Source organism: Nyctereutes procyonoides, unplaced genomic scaffold (genome assembly GCF_905146905.1).
Source record: "Nyctereutes procyonoides isolate TBG_1078 unplaced genomic scaffold, NYPRO_anot_genome, whole genome shotgun sequence".
NCBI lineage: Eukaryota > Metazoa > Chordata > Mammalia > Carnivora > Canidae > Nyctereutes > Nyctereutes procyonoides.
This window is the reverse complement of record NW_026575120.1, coordinates 26,153,495-26,173,488: the sequence shown is the minus strand read 5'-3', so window position 1 is coordinate 26,173,488 and position 19,994 is coordinate 26,153,495. Positions and strand designations below refer to the sequence as shown.

The 19,994-nt window shown below is 58.1% G+C and overlaps 1 protein-coding gene across 7 annotated transcripts in view; it reads left to right on the top strand.

Annotated features, from left to right (window-relative positions):
• The window catches only part of AGAP3 (ArfGAP with GTPase domain, ankyrin repeat and PH domain 3), a 56,674-nt gene extending 38,194 nt beyond the window's left edge, over positions 1 to 18,480 (top strand). For 4 of the 7 annotated variants that reach the window (XM_055334887.1, XM_055334891.1, XM_055334885.1 and 1 more), the window contains exons 10-18: positions 2,307 to 2,411; positions 8,411 to 8,579; positions 12,290 to 12,403; positions 14,125 to 14,262; positions 15,963 to 16,117; positions 16,200 to 16,290; positions 16,437 to 16,659; positions 17,344 to 17,599; positions 17,761 to 18,480. In XM_055334887.1, coding sequence (XP_055190862.1) covers positions 2,307 to 2,411; positions 8,411 to 8,579; positions 12,290 to 12,403; positions 14,125 to 14,262; positions 15,963 to 16,117; positions 16,200 to 16,290; positions 16,437 to 16,659; positions 17,344 to 17,599; positions 17,761 to 17,967 — 1,458 coding nt within the window. In that variant the 3' untranslated portion in view covers positions 17,968 to 18,480. The remainder of the gene's footprint in view (positions 1 to 2,306; positions 2,412 to 8,410; positions 8,580 to 12,289; positions 12,404 to 14,124; positions 14,263 to 15,962; positions 16,118 to 16,199; positions 16,291 to 16,436; positions 16,660 to 17,343; positions 17,600 to 17,760) is intronic. The other 3 variants (XM_055334889.1, XM_055334888.1, XM_055334886.1) reach the window with 2 other exon arrangements.
• Positions 18,481 to 19,994: the final 1,514 nt, after the last annotated feature.

Here is a 19,994-nt window from a genome sequence, read left to right as displayed (position 1 = left end):
GATCAGGCCCAGGTGAAGGAGGGGCCAGAGTGCTGGCTAGGAAAGGGCCTCCCTGCTAGGCGGCCCCCTCCGCATTCTGACTCCTGATCTCCCTGTTCCCCTGTGGGAGGCCGCACTCCCTACCTGCCAAGAAACTGAGGCCCAGGGGGATCCCTGGGTGGCTCAGCGGTTTGGCGCCTGCCTTTGGCCCAGGGCGTGATCCTGGAGTCCCGGGATCGAGTCCCACATCAGGCTCCCTGCATGGAGCCTGCTTCTCCCTCTGCCTGTGTCTCTGCCCCTCTCTCTCTCTCTGTACTCTCATGAATAAATAAATAAAATCTTTAAAGAAAAGAAAAGAAAAGAAACTGAGCCCCAGGCGGCTAAAGCCACTTGTTTGATGTTGAAGGCTAGTTGGTGGCAGAAGCGGGAGCAGAGCCTGGCTCCCCTTTGCCATGACCAGAGCTGGGACTGGACCCAGGAGGGCAGTGCTCAGGTGGGAAGGGTTTGAGAACAGAAGAATCCCCTCCGAAGGCCAAGGGGTGTGCAGGAGGGGTTGATGAGCCTCAGGTGAGCGACCCGGCAGCCTCCGCCCAGCCCTTCCCAATGGCTCAGTGTGAGCCTGTGGGCCACCTTCTCCAGAATCTGACCCTTGGTCCTGAGGGGTGTTGTCTGCAGTCAGGGCAGAGGGAGCAGCTGTATTCTTGCTTCGTTCCTGCCCAGAAGCAGATCACCGAGGCTCCTTCACAAACTACAGGCAGGGGTCCAACTGCTTTCTGGACTGTTCCAGCCACACAGTCTAGTGACGTTCCCATCAGTTCCACTTGTCTTGAGTTGCTCCTCGTGAGGATAGAATCTCTTACGCTGATAGGGACCGGGTCTCAGGGTTTGTCCTCGGGCGGCCTGGGACTCCCAACTCGATCTCGTGTGACTGCACCTCGTGTCACCTGTTGTGTGACAACAGTATCTGTCACTTGGGGGCAGCAGGAAGAGCGAGATGGAGAAAGGGGGGCATGGTAGCGAGGATGTGAAACATCTGTCTTAAGGTGGGAGACTCTTGGCTCCATCTCGGACCCTACGGGGCAGATGAGGCAGGAGGTCCCGGTTGCCTGCTTGGCTCAACTCCTCCCCTGAGGACCAAGCCTTCTCTTCGGAAGAACATGGAGAACCTGCACCCTTGGGCCACAGGACCTTAGCCAGTGCTGTTTCCTCACCCTCAAATCTCTTAATCTCTGTTCTCCTTGTCTTCGGGCAGGGCCCTCCATTCCTCGAAGAGAAGCCACCCCAAAGCCACGACTTTGTGGCTTTAGGTCAGGGTTCAAGTCGTCAGGTCCCTTTTGGTGGTCGCTGGGGTGGCCTCCGGGGCCTTGCCTGCTCTCTCCTGGCCTCTGCCAACCCTGACTCCTCCCTGCTCCAGCCCCTACCTGGGTGGCTCTCCTGGGGGAGCTGTGTCTGGGGGCCTAGAGGGAAAGCTGCCTCTTCTCACCCTCCTGTGTTGGTAGGGGGCTTCCAGGGGTGATGCCGGTCTTGAGCTGCCACTGGGATCTGAGTGGCACTTTGTCCTCTCCCCGACCCCATCCTGTCCTCAGCCATTCTCCCATGCTGTCTGTCATTTCGGGGGGAGAGCCAGAGGTGGGCGAGGGTGTCTTCAGGGATGTCCTTAGAGGAAGGCCAAGGCCATCCTTGGGTCTGCCCTGCCCTGTAGCCTTCTCACTGTGGCCCGCTCCCCTTTCAGCATCTCTGATGGCCGCGGTCGACTGGCTTCTCCCCCTGCGCCCCACCACCAGACACTGGCTGAGGGTTTGCTGTCTCCCAAGCATTGGCACAGTGCCGAGCATGTGTCCGTGAACAAAACACACGAACGGCCTTGCTCTCAAGGAGTGCATGTGCGTCCCTCTGGTCCTCTCACCTCCAGGCTGAGTGTCTCACACGCACGGGGATTGGGTTGCTGAGCTCTGGGACTCTGCACTGCCTGCCCTGGGAAGTCTGAGGCATCCTGGGGGTGGTTAAGGGATTTTGGCCCTGGTCACCCACCCCTGGAGACCTACGGGCAGGAGTGTCACTGCCCGGAGACCACCCAAACCCCGGGCTCCTGGTGCTGACCTGGCTGCACGGCCCAGGGTGGGGGGAGCTCCAGGTTGCTAGAGGACGGTCAGGGAGGGCCGAGCTCTGTGGAAGAGCCCATCCGACCGTCGGCTTCAGTCCCTTCTAGATGAGCAGAGTGGCTGTGGAGGACAGGGGATGGAGGTGTTACCTAGCGTCACTGGGACCTCTCGGGGCCTGTCATGTATGGGGCTGGCACCCGTCTCTGATCCAGCCTCTGTCCTCAGGGCATCCTGCTGAAGCGGAGTGGCAAATCCCTGAACAAGGAGTGGAAGAAGAAGTACGTGACTCTCTGTGACAACGGGCTCCTCACCTACCACCCCAGTCTGCACGTGAGTCTGGGCAGGGCAGGGCCAGAGGAGGAGGAGCAGGGGTAGGTGGGGGCTGACCTGGGACTGTGGGCAGGCCGACCTCAGCGACTGCACATGGACTGGCCCTTAAAGGATCCCCGTGTGGTGGCTTGTGGCTCAGGAACCGCAAGACCTGAGCCTAGGCTAAGCACTCAACTGTGAGGCTCTAAGCGGTGGCTGAACCCTTTGGAGAAGACCCCCCCCAGGGGTGGTTGCCGCTGGGCTAGGCTGCTGTGTGCAGTCAGGTCCTCCGTCCTCCACCCCACTTGTTGAAAGAGCTGGATTGGGCCCATTCATGTGGAATTGCTGAAGTTGGGGGTGCCGGGGGGTGCCAACCAGTTGTCTTTAGGGGAGCCGCATCAGCGGGGGATCTCTGGGTTCCTGGGCCTGGGGTGATGGAGAGCCAGAGGGCAGTTCATCCGGGGCTGCAGAGAATGCCACGGGGGCTCCTGGGTAGGGGAGCGTGGGGCAGTGGTGGTAGGTGGAGGGGTCCAGAGGGTGTGTGGCCTCTGTCCCCATGGGTGAGGGTACACTGATTATAGAGTGGCCCTTGTGGCAGTTCCCCCACCCTTCCTGCTTCCCCCTCCCCTCACTGCGTGGCTCCAGCACACAGCTGTCACCAGAATCCATCTCTGTCACCGCCCCACTGTGGGGCTAATGAGTTCTCCTGTGAAGCCCCTCCAGCACAGCACGTGGGCCGGCCCCACCCCCGGCCCAGAAGCCCAGGGCCTGCCTCAGAAGGTCCCTTGCCCGCCTCTGAATCTGCACAGAGTGTCAGGGAGGCCTGCCCCATGAGGTGCTGGGGTCCACGGTTCCAGCCAAGACCCAGTCCTTAGGGCACCGCCCCGACAGCCCTGCTAAGAAAACATACCGAGACCTGGCTTGGGATGAGCCGGCGGGCATCAGCATGGTCAGGACAGAACCTGGCCTTGCCCTCCTGGGTTTCTCCCCGTCTGGTTCCTCAGGCGCTGACCCTCACCCTTAACTCAGGCCACCACAAGTCACAATGTTCCCTCCTAGCGTCTTGTCCCCCACAGGGCGGGAGCTGGTGTTAGGCTGTGGGGGCGCTGAGGAGGGCCCATACCCGGCAACCTTGGCGCAAGTCCAGAGCCACCTGGTCCTGCTGCTGAGTCAGTAAGAGGCTACCAGCCAGAGCACCAGCACCACGGCTCAGGTGTCTCAGAAAGTCACGAGGCATCTTGCCTGTACAGGGCCTCTGCACTAGGAGGTTGGGAGAACCACTGTACTTCTCAGCTGAGAGGGGCCACCATGCCCATTCAGATGCCAGCCTGGTACCTCTGAGCTCCCAGCTGGTTGTACCCATCCCCTTTACCCCAGGCAGGATGTGCTGGGTCTCCTCAGGCAGCGTCTTGCCAGTGCATCTGGGAACTGGCCTGTCTGAAGCATCCCAGACTCCCCTACCCGTGTTGAGGTGGCCTTGGCTTCCCCCCTTTGATGCATTCTTACCTGCTCTTTCTGCTTTGTGCTGCTCTGGCTGTGCGGTGTCCCCTTTGCTTGTCTCCATGCCTCAGACAACGGAGGAAGCCCAGCGTGGAGGAAAGGTGACAGTAAAGGGTCTCAGCACATGGAGGAGTGTTCAGTGATTATGTTGGGTTTGAGAAAAGAAGGAAAGGAAGAAAAGGTTCCTGGAGGGAACTGCTGCTTTTACGCTCAACAGTCTAGAGAGCAGAAGCTTGGTGGGGTCTTGTCTGTTGCATCATCAGAGTCAGCCAGTGGCTGAGCTGTTACCTGGACCTGTGACTTTGATGTTACCCAGATTTTTCCTCACCATGCTCAGACCTCCTGTCTTTGGGCCTAGCTGAGAAAGTGACTGGAGAGTTAACATCCAGGCAATTGTTGCCTAGACAGGAGGACAGAGGGAACTGACGGGTATCCCTGCCTGGGCCAGGCTGGGTGTCTGAGTGTCCCAGAGGCCCCTCCAGCGCCATGCTCGTTGGACTGTGTTGTGCGCTTTGGTGCGTTCAGGAGCCTGGGACAGGGTCTGGGTGGCGGCAGCTTCCAGGCCTGTCCTTGCTTTCTTGCAGGGTGAGTCTAAGAGGCAGGTGGCTCTGCTGGCCTGTCCCCTGCCAGGCCTCCTCTTGTCTTGTTGGCTGCAGGACCTTGTGAAGAGGTTCAGTGAAGGGCTTCTCTGAGACCCAAGGCGCCTTGTCAGCTTTTCACCAGCTGTCCATTGGTTCTGGAATCAAAGTATAGGTCTTCTTCTGTACCTTCCCAGGAGGGGCTGGTACACGCAGGTAGCAGCGGTGTTGCCCTGTGGATGCTTCTTTTCCCTCTCGGAAGATGCAGATCAGGTCCAAACAGTGCGGGAGCGGGAGTGGTGCAGGTAGGAGCGAAGGCCAGAACGGGCCAGAACAGGGGTGTTGTGTGCTGCTGCACCAGCAGGGCTTGAGTTTACTGCTAGCGAAGGTTGTCTGCCCCTCTTGCATCCTGACTCCTCTGGACTCCATCCTGCTGCAGCAGCAGCTGCACTCATGTGTGCTTCCTGACCTGCTTCCATCCCCCCTTCCCCATCTCCCCACCTCCCCACTGCTGCCAGCAGGGACCTCACCCCACCCTGGGGAGCCACCTGGCCTCTTGGGAGGTTCCCTCCTGCCCGGCAGGCAGCCGTGCAGAGGAAGGGCCGTCCATAGCCCCAGAGTGCACACACTGCTCATGGCCTGTCTGCCGCCACCGTGGGGACCGCTCCCTCCTGCAACCTAGAGGGTAGCGGTGTCCGTGAGTCACCCAGTGCCTGGAGGCTGGGCACGGCTGGGCTCGTGGAGGAAGGGCTGGTGGGCAGGCCTCAAGCCTTCCACCCCATCCTCGCCTGGCCCAAGAGAGCCCGCCACAGCCTCCCCCATTTTGCAGCCAGCGGAGCCATTCACACAATCACCTTCTGTTAATTCTATCTGCAACATCAATTAAATTGTTTGTAGAAACTAATTGAATGTGGCTTAATCACACATCTTAATAGCTTTCCACGCTCTGAACTCGTTGTTAATTCCAGTAATAAAACGAGATGAGAACGCTGGCTGGGTAATTAGCGAGGAGGCTGGGGAAGAAATTGCTGTTTGATGGTGGGTAATAAAGGCAGCCGTGGTGACCGCTCTCCTGAGCAGCCGCTGCCACCGCCACCGCCGAGCTCCCCGTTCTGCTGACGGAGGGAAACGCTGTTGCTCTGCCCCCGATGTCCTCGTCCCTGCTGCCGCTCCTTGCGTTCCGCAGCACGCTGTCCTTGTGCCAGGCTCTGTCTCCCACCTTGGCTCCAGAGCTGGCCTGGCACAGCGTGTGGAGCGGGGTGCTATGGGTGCTGGCCTGCACCGCATGGGAGCACCTGTCCTGTGTGGTCGGAGTGGCCAGTCCCCCGACATCGGTTCTGGCTACTTGGCCCCGGAGTCCCTCCGTGCAACTGTTGTTCTTGGCACGGGGTCAGCCTGGGCATCCCAGGACTGCCACGGGGCTTGAACTGTGCAGCTGCTGTGACCTCCTTGTGAACTAGAGCAGCCCTAGCCCCTCCCCCAGGAGAGGGACCGCAGCTGTGCCTTCGGCCCAGCCAGCTGTTGACAGTTGTCTGGAACAGCCAATCCAAGATGTGACTGTGTGCAGGGACCTGGGACGGGTGCATACCGAGGCGAGTCAGTGGGATGTTGGGCTCGGTCTAAGGAGGGCTTGAGACTCAGGCTGATGCTGGATGCCGGGCTGAGAGCAAGACCACAGGGCCAGCGGGGACTGAGTTTGCTGGGGGCGAATGGATTGAGGGCACACTGTCTCTGTCTCCCAGGTTTGTGCCTCTCTGAGCCACCAGGGCAAGGTTAGAACTGGGGTCAGGGCCCTGACAGCGTGGAGCAGAATGGGGCTGAGAGCTTGTCATAGGGCTCCTCCCTTGGGTAGAGGTGGCTCCTCTTGACTTCTCCGATGTCATTCTGTGGTTCTGACACGTGAAGCAAACACGCTCAGAGCAGGGTGTGCCTAAGGCCTGGCACCTGGCTCCATGCCTCCCAGGGGACTAGGTGGTGGTGGTGGTGGTGGGGGAGGTGTAGACACAGCCCAGAGCTGCATGGAAGGGAGTTTTTTCGTGGGTGCACGCTAGTGGGGGCCACTCCTCCTCTGCCTGATGAAGCCCCTCTGTCCTGAGGGCCCTGTGCCTGCGGAGGTGTTGGAGCCACTTGGAGTATAAGGTAGCCACGGGCCTGGTGGGGCCTCGTGACAGTGGGACTTGGCTGGTGAGGTCAGCCTGCTATCATCAGTGGCGCCCTTTCGTCCCTGCCATGAGTCTTTTCCCCTCATGACCTGCAGCCTGATGACCGGAGTGCAGGAGGGGGCCTGGCATTGCATGCTGTCTCCTCATTTTTGCTCCTATTCTTAACTGGAAACTTGCATGTTCTCTTAGCTCCTTGGGGCCAGATGACCCCTTTCTGCTTGATGTTCTCTTGGTCATTCCCAGAGTGAGGGCCAGCCTTAAACTTGCTCCTTCAAGCTGGCCAACATTCCCCACCTGTTCTCTCAAGCAGAGGACACTGCCCCTTTTCCCTGAAGCTAAAGGGTGAGAAGGTAGGAGAGCTGCTGGGTGACATCCCGAAGTGGGTGAAGGTACGGGGGCTGTGGGCTCTTGCGGACACGGAGACGGGGCCTCAAGGAAGCTCTCTTGGGAGGAGAGCAGATCGGAGTCTCCTCAGCGGAATTCCATTCCAAGTTCAGCTGGCACCACCCACCCAGATCCTGTTCTCCAGAGGAGTTTTGACCACATTTTATCAGGGACACTAGCTGGGAACTGCTGAGGAACTTGCCGGTGACAGAAGCGAGGAAATGGGTCAGCCATGAGGAAGGAAGGCTCCAGCAGAAGCAGTGGGGGGCCTTGGTTGGGCTCAGGGTTAAAGCCCAAAGCTCTTAAGGGGAGGGGCCAGCCTCTGCTCTGTGGTCCCCAAGTTGCCACTCCACCGTGGGACTCCCAGGCCAGAATCAAGACGGCAGGAACGGCGGGGGCCCAGGTGCTGAGCGGCCCCCACACTTGGGATCCCCACCCAGTCATCCATGTCTGGGGCCCTCTGGGTGCTGACTTGAAGTCAGGATGCATTCCTGGGCTGAGGAAGTCTGCCTTCAGGGCACAGCCTCCGCAACCTGCAGAGCCTGGGCTGGAGTCTGGTTCTGCTACCTTTTGAGTTGTGCCCTTGGGCAGAGAAACCTTTGCAAGCCTCTGTCCTACTGCTGCAAAGTGGCTCTGGTGACGCCCAGTCCCGGGAAGGTGAACTGTGATCCGCACCTGCAGTGTCCCGAGCACGGGCAGCTGATGGTGTGATGGTAATGGTTATTTTGCTGACTGGATGCCTGCTGCTCTCTGTGGAACCATGGACCCTTCTCTGTACTGTCAGAACAGCAAAAAGCATCAAAGGCTCCTTTTAAACTGTTCAGCAGATCCTTACCATCGTCGGGCACTGTTGTCAGGATGGAGGACTGTTCGAGGCTTGAAGGATTCCCTGTGCCCCAGTGGTGGTGGTGGAAGCTTCTGAAACCACAGCCGAGGTACTCCGAGGTACTCGGTGACTAGGCCACCTGTGGCCTGGGGCTGCTCCACCGTCTGCGTCCTTTGGAATATGTCAGTTCCTCTTCTGGCCATGCGGGCCGTCTCTTCCTGGCTCCCATCTCGGCCGTATACTTGCCCTCCCTCGTGGTGCCTCCTGAGCCGTCCTTCCTAAAGGAGCCCTGTGCCTCGGGGCTGGGCTCCACACACCCCCCACCTCTGCCGATGGTGTCCCTCCACCCCACCCCTGCTGTGTCTTGCCCAGTAGATTGGGTGTCATCCACACATGGAGATACTCTGTGAGCTTCACCGTCTGGTTTTTTAAAATTTGGGCTTTCCCTCTCCTTCTGTTTCTTCCAGCACAGGGGGAGAGATCTAGGAGTTGGTTGGTCAGTGTCAAAGTGCAGCCAGAGAGTGACCTGCCCTAATGAATGTTCGTCTGTTTTATCCGCATGGCCCTCAGGATTACATGCAGAACATCCATGGCAAGGAGATTGACCTGCTGCGGACCACAGTGAAAGTGCCAGGGAAGCGCCTGCCCCGAGCCACACCTGCCACAGCCCCAGGCACCAGCCCCCGGGCCAATGGACTGGCCTTGGATCGGAGTAACACACAGCTGGGTGGGGGCACAGGTGAGGTGGCTGCTGGGGACAGGGTGGTGGGGGGTGCGTGGAGAGCCTTGCTTCCTCACTCTGCAAGATTGGGGAGTGTGGCTGTGGAGGCCTGAAAAGGTAGGCGCTGTGGGGCTTTGCTCTTTCTCAGCCTGGGTCCTCAGGGCTCCTGTCATGTTTGCCACCCAAGGTCATGCTGCAAGACGAGGTCAGCCAAATGCATTTGCCAAAGTGCTGCCCTCGTGGGAGTTGGTAGAGGTAGCAGCCAGTATACAGCCTGGTGGGTGATTTGGAGATCGAGATAGGGCCAGACAGCCTCATGCTGACAGGTGCTGTTAGTGGTCCTTGGGCCAGGGCAGGTGATGGTGGGAACAGGGCCTCTAGCACACATAGCCAGCATCTCAAGCAGGTGTGCTGTGTGGGGAGGGAGGGAGCCAGAAGGGGTTCACTTGGCAAATGTTCTAGGGTCTGCAGCGAGAGGTAGGGTCTTTGCTCAGAGAGGAATGAGTTTAGAGAGGAGCTAGAAGCCAGGTAGGCTCTACCACAGGCTTAGCTGTGTGGAAAAAAGAGCTAGAGCCCGAGAGGGTGTGAATCTGGGGTGCACTGGTTTCTCCTTGACCGGTTCTTACCTTTTCAGATGATATTATGAGTTCAGGTGAATAATACTTACATTCCTTTCTGTTCCTGGCTCGCCCTGCCTTGCTGGCCTCTGAGGCTCCAAAGCCACATTGCTGTCCCTCCCACACCTAGTCCCCTCGCCCCAGATTTGCCTTGGCTTCTGGACCCTTATTCCCAAGACTTCAGTATCCCCAATGCTGTCCTAGGTGATTGGCTCTCCCTTTTCCCTGGATGCAGAAACAGCTGCTTAAGAAACTGTCCTGCCCCCTAGGGACTGCAACTGTGTCCCTGCCCTAGGGACTGGCTCTCAGTCCAGGGGTGCTGCCTTTCCCAGAGGCCATGTGGGGACCAGGGGCACTTGTGCTTATCATAGTAATAGGCTGCTGAGGACATTCAGTGCACAGGGGCCTGGGTACTAAGTCCTTGGAATGGATGGAGCAGGCCCCGGAGAACTGCCCCCGTCAAAGTGCTGATAGGACCCGCATTGAGCAGCTCTGGGTTCAGAGAAGAGGTCAGACAATGGCCTCCTGAGCATGCTCTTTGCTGGAGGCAAGGAGCACTTGGCACCCCTACTCTGTGGCGTTTGTTCAGTCCCCGCTGACCAGTCTGGAGGCGCTGGGAGAGACATGGGAGGAGCTGCCCTCTGCTGACAGAGGTGGCCAGATGCAGTAGATCTACTCTGTGTCAAGCCCATTTGGAGCTCCGTCAAGTTGAGATTATCATCCCTACTTTATGGATGAGGAAACCAATGCTCAGCGAGATTGAATAACTAGTCTGTAAAATTCCACAGTAAGTGGGGCTTTGAGAGTGGGGCTTTGAACCTAGAACTGTGCCTGACTTGAAAAGCCATGTTTTATCCTCTGAGCCACCTCAGCTCAGAGAGAAGCCCTTGAATTGTGCAGAGAGTTTTAGTCGATTTAGGGAAGTAACGAGGGTAATGAGAAAGGCATCCACCCGTCTCGGGGCCGGGATGGGGGTGCTCTAGGGAGGGGTTGAATGGCAAAAACAGGCCCTGTGCCTTCCTCAGTGCTCTGCCTAGAAAGCTGGGTCAGGGCTGCTAGGGAATCACTGCCAGGCATGGGCAGGGGGCTGGGGCTCAGCCAGGGCCCCGAGCAATTCCAGAGCTGCACGCACACAGGGAGAGGAGCAGCCTCTGATCTGGCATGGGGTTTCTTGTTTCCTACCCAAGGAGGAAGGAGGGGATGAGCCTTGAAGTCAGGTAGCAAGACTGTGCTTTTTCCCCAAAGAGGCAGGCAGACAGTAACAAGGTCTGTCCTGTCATAATCCTGGGCCATCAGAGCCTTCCCCGGGGAGGGGGGCAGAGGTGCACGTGGAGAAGAGACACACGACACCCACAGACACTCGCCCACGGCCCCAGAACACATGGACGGGCATTTACCCAAGCCCGTGTCCCCTCCACCGCACGCTGACACCGACCTCATGCACACTCACACATGTCTCCCGCTCACCGGGCGATGTTAACATCTCATTATCTTTGTTACTGTAATTACATTATCCGCTGCTTTATGCAGAATTATCCTCCGAGGACTAATTGATGGCTCCATGTTTAATTCATTAATCATTAGCATCAAATTCGACAATTACAGTGCACACTGATTGTGGGATTGCAGGCGTAATGAGGGGAGAATTAACAAAGAAAAGGGAAAGCACTTTCCCTCCCTTGGGGTTTTGAGTTGGGGGTCTTGGGGAGGAAGTTGGGCCTGTGAGGTCTTTGGGTGGGGCTTGGGTCGAGGCAGGGATGAGATTTAGAACCCAGGAGGGCACGGAAGCAGGAGAGGCGGAAGCAGGAGAGGCGTGGGGAGAAGCAGGGTCTCTGTGAATTTAGGGAATTGCATCTGCTGCCCTAAAGGTCTCCTGCCAGGGAGCCGAGGGTACCCTGAGAAAGGCCAGGTTTGCAGGGACCCGATAGGCCTGAGCAGGGGTGGGGTGGGGCAGGATTCTGCAGAGGAAGTATCAGCATGTGGCCTTGGGGGGCTGGAAATGGGGCAGCCTGGCTGGCAGTGTTGGCACCACACGTATATTCATAAGCACTTACTGTGTGTCTGGTCCTGCCTTGGGTGTTATGATGAATACAAGAGAAACACAAAACTTGCCTTCCACCTTTCTGCATCAGATTGTCCTCCGAGCGTTAGGGATGTCTGGCCTGTTTGTTTACCTTCTAGGGGCTTCAGCTCAGAGCTTCCATCCCTAGGCTTCCAGAAACTCCATCTCTGTCCTCCCAGGACTGGTTAGAGGCTGAGTTTGTCACCTGCTCTGTTGCACTTGGTCCAGCTCCAGGCCCTATCTCTGCCTCCCTTACTAACCTCCCATACCTGGCCAACTCTTCCAATCTCGGTTCAGACCTCGCCACTGGCCTACCTGTCCTCAGACTTCCCACCACTGCCGCCTTCTAGCCTCAGTCCCTGTCCTTAGGTGGACTGAGGTGACAGGGCAGCGGAGGCCCTGTGGCTGCCCCATGGGCTCCCTGTTAGTGACTCCAGTGCTTAGAGCGTGCTGAGGGCACAGGGGCCCGGCCGCTTCCACTGCCAGGCCCTGGCACTCCTGGAGCCTTTCGTTCCCCTTGGCTCTGCCATTCTTCCCTGATGGGAAACGAAAGATTAATTTTCTCCAGCCCAACAGGATAATTACTAATACTAATTAGACATAATTACTTGAATCTGATACACTTATTTCTCGTCAGAATGGCACCAAAGCTGAGGCAAAGCAAATGGCATATGTGGACTTAGAATGTGTGGTGCAGGGGCCTGATCTGGAGGGAGAGGGGTCTGAGAATGATGGCCAGAAAAGCGCTATGGTGACGGGGGTGTCAGGACTGTGTGCCCCCCTCTTCTGGCTCACAGCAAGGGGATGAGGTGTCCACTCTCTTCATGGAGAGGAGTGTGAGGTGTGGGACCAGCTGCTTCCTGGGGGGTGGGGGGCCGGCAAGGCCTCGCCGTCTCCAGTAAGCCTGGCCGGTACCTGGTAAATCCCTCGTTTTTGGTCAGTATTCTGCTAGAATTTCTCAAGTTCTGCCTGCAGCCTTATCTTCAGGAAAGTCTGTGTAGCCCTTCCCCAGCCTCCCTTCCCAGTCTGACCCTTCCCCCCACCCCCAGGTGCCCCCTACTCGGCCAGCAACCCGGCCTGGGCTGGCCCTCGCCCTGAGGGCCTGCACCAGCGCTCCTGCTCCGTGTCCAGCGCCGACCAGTGGAGTGATGCCCTGCCCCCAGGTACGCAGGACCCCATAAGCAGAGGAGGGCAGCCAGGGAGCGACCGCAGCCTGGGTGCAGAGGGGAGGGGCCCAGCAGAGCTTGCTTGGAGGCCAGTGCGGGGTCTAGAAGTGGAGGAGGGGCTCTCTGTATCCCTGCTCCAGCAACCAGGGGCGGAGGCTTCCTGGCCCTCAAGCCCTTTGCTGCCCCCAGGCCCTGCCAGTGGCTGGCTGGCTGGTGCCGGAGACCTTCCCTCTGCAGCTTCTCTGCCCACCCGCCGCTGTCCCTAGGCAGTGCTGGTGGCGGCTCCCGCATCCCCATCAGCCCCCTGCGCAGCCAGCTCATCAGCCTCACCGCGGGGGGGACAGGGAAGCGGCTGAGCAGGGAGGTCGGAGGCTGGGGGCTTTACACACGTTTTGAAGGCGGCAACTTGCCTGCCATGGAGGGGGTGGTCCTAGAGATAGGATCCAGGATCCAGAAGGTAGTCCTCGGCTCCTGCCCCCACCTGGCCAGCCTGCCTGAGGCCCCATCCTGTCTAGCTGATTAAAAGTCTACCTTTCCTCCCCCATCCCACCGTCCTCCCACGTTCCTGGGCTCTTCATTTTCTCCCCCTTTCATCCATTTTTTGTGCCCAGCTCACATCTCTGCTCCTCCTTCCCCTTATTTGGTCTCCCTGCCCCTTCAGTGAGCACTGCCGCACGTGTGTACACAGACACACACACACATACTCTCCCCGCTCCTCCCTACTCTCACCGGTACCCTAGCCATTTGTACCCTAACTTTTCGTACCCTAACCGTTCGGGTCAGCAGTTCTGCAGGCTAAAAGGGAGGTGGGCACAGCCCTGCCCTTCTTTCCTAGGTCAGGGCTCCAGGGTGCTCCCTGGCCCCTCAAGTACACCTGCTCCTCCCACTTTGCCTCCAGCTGGGGGCAGTAGTGCCAGGGCCCCCCCACCCCCAGGCCTGTAAACTTCCTGAATTGCCTCCCCAAACCCTTCACAGGCCCCCACCCCTCAGCAGCACTCACCCCCAGTCTGAACTGACAGCTCGAAGGAACTGGGTGCTCCCAGCACAGGGAATCTCCCCACCTCCTGATCCAAGTCCCAGCCTCCCCGGGGGGTGAAGGGGTGACTGGAGGGCTTGAGAAGGGGAGCTGAGGGCGCTTCCCAGAGCCACTGTCCTGACGGCCACAGGCCTGTGGCAGCCTGGCCTCGGTGGGGCCCCTGTGTAGAGTCTGGAAGGAGGAAGGCAGGCAGGGAGGGAGCGTGTCTGCCTCTAATGAAGTTTGACATTTAGTGGTGAGCGCCGGGCGGGGTGTGGGAGACGGAGCTTGATTAGCGCGCTCTAATTGACAGTAATTAGGCAGCTCCCTGATTGTTTCTAATTCTGCTATTAATTGTGAGGAGCGGGGAGTGTGATTGAGGATAAATTTGGTGCGGAGCTGCTGGGGCTTCAGCTCCCTGTGAGTTCCCTGGGCCGCCTTCCGCCCCTCCGGGCTGACGCTGACGATTCCTCCCTGCCTTCATCCTGCGCTGCTGCCCAAGTTCCCTACATTCTCCTGTCCTCACCTTCTTCTCCATCCAGGGCTGGGGAAGCTTTGGGGTTGGGACTGGCTGTGCAGACCCTGTCCCTGGGTGGTCCGGCTGCTGGGCAGGGTGGAGCTCCCAGCAGCACTAGGCAGGTCTTGTGCTCTGCACCCCCCACCCTCCCCTCTTCCCACACTTTTCCACCTCTCCCCTCACCAGCCAGTGGCCCAGCTGAGGTGCTCAGTTCCAGCCCCAAGCTGGAGCCTCCCCCATCTCCCCACTCCAACCGGAAGAAGCACCGGCGGAAAAAGAGCACCGGGACCCCCCGACCAGACGGCCCCAGCAGTGCTGCTGAAGGTTAGGGGGACCTACAGGGAAATGGGCACAGGAGGTGGGCTGTGGGATTCGGGGGCAGTACCCTCAACACCATTTTTTTTTTCCATTTTAGAGTTAAGTGCCATGTGATAATTAGCAATATTATCACATTTTCACTTCCTTTGGTAATGTAGACCTAGTATCTTAGGAAAGCTCTTTCTTCTGCGTAATTTAAACCCTTTCTACTAAAATGTGAGCTTCTCTTTTATTCCTTATAGAAGGTAAAACACAGCAGGCGGCTACTCTAGTAGCTCTTCCAAGGCTTGTGGGCAGGACCTATGTTTTCTGTATCTCTTGTATCACCCATTGAGTTTAATGAGTGCTGGGCATATAGTAGGTGCTTAATACGTGTGTAGTAATTGGCTGAGTCTCTCCTTACTCATCATTAAACTAAGGAATTCCAGCTCCTCAAACATTTTTCCATAGGGCCTTTCTCATAACCTGTGTTGATCATAGCACTTGTCCTCTGATTGTCTCCAAAGTTATCTTCAAAATGTTCCTCCTCTCAGTGGTTGGAGCCTCTTTGCTCCCAAATTTAACTTCTGCTGATGGCATAGGGTCTCACTTGTGCTCCGACTGCCAGGGGTAGGGATGTGGGCAGGAGGGCAGAGATCACCTCTGGGGAGGAGCTACCTTCCCCAGCCTACCTGCAGTGTAGTGATGCTTAGCATTCATGGCATGGGGTCCACTGTGCCAGGGAACTGAGCCCCTACGAGTGAGTGATCATGACTGTGTGGCTCAGGGGCGGTGCTGGAAGGTGAGGTGGGATGGTGGAGCCCGGGGGAAAGAAGGGGTACCGGCACTCTTCTAGGAGGTGGTTCCCATGGAGGGTGCCTGTAGAGTAGGACCCATGCCTCAGGCCTCTGCCTCTAGCCCAGCGCCGGACCTCCCCACAGGTACCAGAGTTCTCTCTGCAGCCCCCGCCACACATTCCCGCTGCTTGTTAGGAATCGTTCACCCATAGGGTAGTGACCACTGGCAGAAAGGTTCCTGGAGCTGTGTTCCGTTGGCCTAGGGGAGCAGAGCTTGGAGGAGCTTCACCGCATTGCTTGGGGCCACAGTCCAGCCTGCAGTGTTTGTCACTGGAGCTGTCCCCATGTCCCTGTCTGCTCACACATCCCAGTTTGTGGGGAAAACCTCTCCTCCTCTCCCCATCCACTTGTCCTTCCTGCCTGTCTATGCCATGGTAGTGGGGGAGGGGCCTGGCTCCCAGGAGCCCCACGCTGACGCCGTCAGGAATATTGGGTTTAATGAGCTGCAAAATGAGGCGGCTGCAGCTGACATATACGGATGGTGCCCACACCCGCCTTCCCCCACCCTCCCAGCATTGCCTCCTAGTGCCCCATTGCATCCTTCTCCAGACACTCCACTCTGCTTTCTCCAGGAAGCACCCCACTCTGAATCCCAGATACATTCTTGGCAGTGCCAGGGAGGCAAAATCCTTGCACCCCGCCTCTCCACCCAGGCTCCACAGGTGGTTAGGAATAGAGGACTTGAGGGCTCCTCTGCACAACTACAAGTTGCCCCCCTGGGAACATGGCCTTTGAGGCCGGCGATAGGGGAAAGAGGAGGAGAGGCAGGAAAGCAGGAGAGAGCATAGAATTGTGGTGATTACATGTCCCTGGCTGCGTGCGTGGTGGGCGCCCTGCCCTGACAGAGATAAACACCCTTGTCTCCCACAGATGCAGAGGAGTCATTTGAGTTTGTGGTGGTGTCCCTCACTGGGCAGACGTGGCACTTCGAGGCCTCAACAGCAGAGGAGCGGGAGCTGTGGGTACAGAGCGTGCAGGCCCAGATCCTCGCCAGCCTGCAGGGCTGCCGCAGTGCCAAGGACAAGGTTGGCACGGAGGCCCAAGTGGGGTGGGACCCAAGGCGGCCTTGTGACTGACCAGCCACCTCTCGTCTCTCCCACTGCGCAGACTCGGCTGGGGAACCAAAACGCAGCTCTGGCCGTGCAGGCCGTCCGTACCGTTCGTGGCAATAGCTTCTGTATCGACTGTGACGCCCCCAGTGAGTGCAAAGGCCAGCAGGGCTGGGGTTGGGGTGGCTTTAAGAAAGCTTGACAAGGGGCTTGCAGTTGGCCAGGGCAGAGGACTTTCCTGGTGTTCTCATTCCGGTTGCCCATGGACTTCATGATGCTTCCTCTCCTCACCTAGATCCAGACTGGGCCAGCTTGAACCTGGGTGCCCTGATGTGCATTGAGTGCTCAGGGACCCACCGACATCTGGGGGCTCACCTGTCCCGGGTCCGCTCCCTGGACCTTGATGACTGGCCACCTGAGTTGCTGGCTGTCATGACCGCGATGGGCAATGCCCTGGCCAACAGCGTCTGGGAGGGGGCCCTGGATGGCTACGCCAAGCCTGGGCCTGACGCCTGCAGGTGAGTGGCTGCAGGAGGCAGGGGTGCCCTGAAGCTGGCCAGGAAGGGTGTTGGGTGTTGGTGCTCTGGTGTGAGGAAGATAGGGATGGCGCCTGGGTGGCTACAGCAGTGCTCTAAGGGTTAAAAGTGGCCGTTGCTCTGCTTGGCAGTTGGCCCCTTGGGGTGCCCCTCCCCCTCCCTGCCTGTCACTCAGGCTCCTCACAACAAGAGGCCCTTTCTGAGCCTTATCAGCAGGTCAGGGGCCAGCAGGAGGCGCATGCGCAGGGCCCTATCGCTCTGTGGCGTGAAGGCCCTAGCCGGAGCTCTGAGATGGGGAGAATGGGTGGGAGATAGGATGGTGCCTGGGCCCCTGGTGGAGGCGCCCCACCCCCTTTGTTCCAGCAGGGCCAGATAAGCTACTACGGAGCCCTGCCTGGAATCTCGCTGCCCTCTCAGCCCCCTACGTCCCTGCCGCCCCCCAAGGGGCCTCTCTTCAGTGTTCCTTCCTTTCAGCTTCTCCCACCCCCCTTTGCGTTACCTGCTGTATGCGGTCCATTTCTTCACTGCTCCATCCTATGCTTTCTGTTTCTTCCTGTTCCCCTTTGGGGTGGGGTGTCTGTGTCATTCCCTGACTGCCTGCCCCGGCCCCCACCCACTGGCTCGGGCCCTTCCTTGGCTCATGCCTGGATGGACCTGTGGTTGCAGAGAGGAGAAGGAGCGCTGGATACGGGCCAAGTATGAACAGAAGCTCTTCCTGGCCCCGCTGCCGAGCTCGGACGTGCCGCTGGGGCAGCAGCTGCTCCGGGCCGTGGTGGAGGACGACCTGCGGCTGCTGGTGATGCTGCTGGCACACGGGTCCAAGGAGGAGGTGAACGAGACCTATGGGGATGGGGACGGGCGGACGGCTCTCCATCTCTCCAGCGCCATGGCCAATGTGGTCTTCACACAACTGCTCATCTGGGTGAGTTGTGGGCTCCCTCCTTGCCTTTCCATTCCCGGCCCCACCCTTGAGGGTGCCTCTGGCCTATCCAATCTCCTTTTTGCCCCAGCCCTTTGAAAGCCACCTCTCCTTACCTCCCCAAGAACTTCATGCCAACTGTGAAAATGTGTTTTCTCCTGCAGTATGGGGTGGATGTGAGGAGCCGGGATGCCCGGGGCCTGACTCCACTGGCCTATGCTCGTCGGGCTGGCAGCCAGGAGTGCGCAGACATCTTGATCCAGCATGGCTGCCCTGGGGAGGGCTGCGGCTTAGCACCTACCCCCAGCAGAGAGCCTGCCAATGGTACCAGCACCTCTGCGGAGCTGCACCGAAGTCCTAGCCTTCTCTAAGGCCCACGAAGAGGGCAGAGGGGCCAGAAGGACTCCGTGGTCTGGGGCCCCTCCTCCCTACAGGCACGGCAGGGGATGCCAAGACACAGAGACTGAGAAGCGGGGACACGCAGAAAGGAAGAAGGAGAGGAAACAAGGACGAGTCAAGAGACAGAGGAACCAGAGGGGGCCTCTGGGATTTGAGCTGCAGCGGATTGGGAGTGGAGCTATTCTAGCCCTCTGCCCTATGGTGCCACTGAAAAGGGACAGGACCCTTTGGAGGTACCTGTGAGGAGAGGGGAGCAGGACCTCTCCCTCCTCCAGATTCCTACCTTCTACTGCCAGCCCCCTGCAAGCCTTCATCCTAAAATGGAGCTTGGACGGATAGGGCACAGGTTGGGGGTGGGGGCTGCTGGAGAAGAGACACGAGGAGGTGATCTGTGAGTCCCGTGTAAATTTGTATATTGGAATATTTATGTTTGTGTACATATCCGTTGTGTGTGTATGATGAGCCAGTAAACCAGACTGTGTGGCCTTGTGTTCCCCTTTGTATCTCTGCCCTCCCAGAAATGCCCGTCAGCTCCACTTCCATGCCACTGTTTTCTCTTGTCTGTATCTGGGACTAATTTGAGCTTGTCAGTAGCCCCGGCAGGTGAACCCTGTGACTGGAGGAAGTTTGGAGATCTGTGCTGCCCACTGGAGGCTTTGCATGGCCTCTTCCTACTCCCACAGCCTGCCCTTGCCCTCAGAAGGCTTTTCCAGCTGGTGTCCAGTAACCTCAGGCCACGCCTGGTGCCAGCCAGTTCACCCAAAGCGGGGATGTGAACATCGCCTCCCTTCCTGCGGTCTGGCAGCTAGCTCACACAGCCAGACGTACAGGGAGATAGTCAAGGCACAGGACAAGAGTTTTGAGGATGCCACAAGGGTGAGTGGCTAGACATTACTAGGACAGCACTTCTCTCGGGACCCATGCCGAGGCTTTGCTTTTGAGGAAAGGGGAGGAGGTCGGTCACCGATGGCAGAGCAGCCAGCAGCCGCCTGGATTCCCACCAACATCATGCCAAGCTCGGAGCAGAATCCAGAGCTCCTGTTTTTCCCTGACTACCCCCGATCCTGGAACAACCTGAGGGAAACCCCTCTATACCTATTCTTGAATGATGATAACTTGCCAAGTCCAGGTGCCTGCTCTTTTCCCATTCCTACAACCACTTTGCTGGTGGCCCTTGTTTTCTGCAACACTTAATGAGCTCTGGCTCTGGGGGGCTGCCACTCTCTGGATACCTGCCTGCGTGCAGGTAGATGACCACTTTGCAAGGCCAATAAGAGCCTTAAAGAGAAAAGTAGAACAGAAACAAGGCTTTGGGTCTGTATACGACTGGGTTTCTGGACTCCCAATTACTAGTGACAATCACCTCCCTTATTTCCCCTAAGGAAAACCTAGTATACTGAATGGCTAAACACTGCCTGGAATAGTTTAGGAGGCTTCATAGGTAAATTTAGAGGAAAATGGTAAATCAGGACCTTGGTACCCACCGCCTCCCCTCAGGCAAAGAGCCAGGGATCATCTGTTCTAGCCCTACTCCAGGAGACACGAATTCCCAACAGCCAAAGTGACGATAGCTCCTGTGATCTTCAACTGCTGCCTGGCATCTCTACTGAAAAGAATCTAACCCCTTGGGTTCCTTATGTGGGCAGAGACAACCTTAATCTAGATCAGGAATGGGACTGGTCTGGACTATATATTTTTTAGCCTAATTTTCAAGCCTCACTGAAATCTAGCCAAACGGAGAAGACCTGCCCTGGATGCGTGTGTCCTCACCAGGGAACAGTGACACTGTGGTGAATTACCAGTCACAGGTGTTTGGTTGCCAAAACCAGCCAGGAGGAGGGGACTGCCAAGGCAAGCCTGTCTCCTCATTCCCAGGCATTCAGTAGATGTTTGAGTAAATCGTGGCTGGCATGCCATTCCAGGAGGAAGGAACGGTGGCACTTTTCTAAGGGTGGAGAGGAGGCTGACCAGGTATTTGACCCAGCTTGTGTTTCCCTCC